Source organism: Diaphorina citri, unplaced genomic scaffold (assembly GCF_000475195.1).
Source record: "Diaphorina citri unplaced genomic scaffold, Diaci psyllid genome assembly version 1.1 scaffold4145, whole genome shotgun sequence".
Taxonomy (NCBI): domain Eukaryota; kingdom Metazoa; phylum Arthropoda; class Insecta; order Hemiptera; family Psyllidae; genus Diaphorina; species Diaphorina citri.
The window spans coordinates 985-2,309 of NW_007381544.1; the positions used below are offsets into that span (position 1 = coordinate 985).

General features: G+C 42.7%; 1 protein-coding gene across 1 annotated transcript in view; it reads right to left on the minus strand.

Moving 5' to 3' along the window:
- Positions 1-325: 325 nt before the first annotated feature.
- Positions 326-1,325, minus strand: part of LOC103520825 (diphosphoinositol polyphosphate phosphohydrolase 2-like) — an 8,828-nt gene continuing 7,828 nt past the window's right edge. The window contains exon 4 of the mRNA XM_026831799.1: positions 326-636. Within this exon, the coding sequence (XP_026687600.1) occupies positions 455-636 (182 nt within the window). The 3' untranslated portion in view covers positions 326-454. The remainder of the gene's footprint in view (positions 637-1,325) is intronic.

Consider the following 1,325-nt stretch of genomic DNA (forward strand, 5'->3'; position numbering starts at 1 on the left):
AGAAAGTATTTCTTGTGGAATCTCAGCCGATTTCTCCTTTTCTGAAACCCATTTCCTCTCCTTTTAGAGAAATATAAATTTTAGTTTAACAAAGCTTACACTAGGGGGCGTGGTAGCGCTTGTACATAAACTAAACTATTGGAAATACAAGATGGCGTCTTCTCAAGCCTAAAAAATTTGGACCGATTACAATACTTTCTCATTACTAGTACAGCTTCGCTATACTTTAGTAATAGAGTAAAAAAAAAAAAAAAAAAAAAAAAAAAACTTTTGCCCCCAAAAAAAACAAGATGACGCAAAAAAAAAAAAAAAAAAAAAAACAAGCTTTTGCACTCAAAAAATCGAGATGACGTCATTCTGGCTTAGGTCCAACTTCCACCTCGTGCCTTTTCGCCGATTTCCCGAAGCCTCCCGAACGAGAGAGAGCCGAATAATCCCGAGCCGGGCCGACTCTCTACGAAGGTGTGGGCGAGGCGGGGGGAGGTCGGAGCATGGACTCGAGATAGCGGAGCTGATAGGGCTTGTGCAGACGGAGGAGTTTGAGAGCCTCGTCCAGCGTGAACCACTTCCGTTGCCGACCTGGGGAAGGAAACACGGAACCGTTAGAGAAAAGTGTGGACGCGCCTTCGTTCATTCCTCAAAGGTAGATTAACTCAGAATATTAATCATTTGTGTGGCTAGGGGACGTTAAACCGGGAGTAGACCAGTTTAGTCTGGCTGGGGGACGTTGAACAGGGAGTAGACCAGCTTCGTCTGGCCGGGGGACTTTAAACAGTTAGTATACATACCATCCTGAATTTCCCAGGTGCGTGAAGTTAGCACCACAACTTTTGCTGCGAATTTGTACCAAAGCCCATCATTTAGTACCCATTTTGTTCGTTGAGTACACAGTGGGTGACAAGGTATAAGGGTCGCAACTTCAAAGACGACTAGTAGCAGTACAAACGACGAAGACAGCAGTAGTGAAAGGCTTTTTGTACCTTTGGTGGACCAAATAACTGAGCTATGAATGAAGATAGATTCACCTTAAGTTGAGGTTCTCTTTGAGGTTTTGTGATACTTGATAGCGCATTTTCATTAATACCTAACGACCATGTTTAATTACCTGTAGCTCTCTACCAAACTACCCTTTGGTTGTTTTACACCAAATAGATTTACTTCTACACACGGTAACCCATCGGTTATATGGTCGTTATATCAGCTGTCATATCGCACTTCAATACTGTGTGGTAGTTGCTTCCAATAAAAGTTATTAAGTTTGTTTGAGCTTAACACTCTATTGCGTAGCGCCATGTTTAAGTACGCCTGTGTTTCACCAACACACC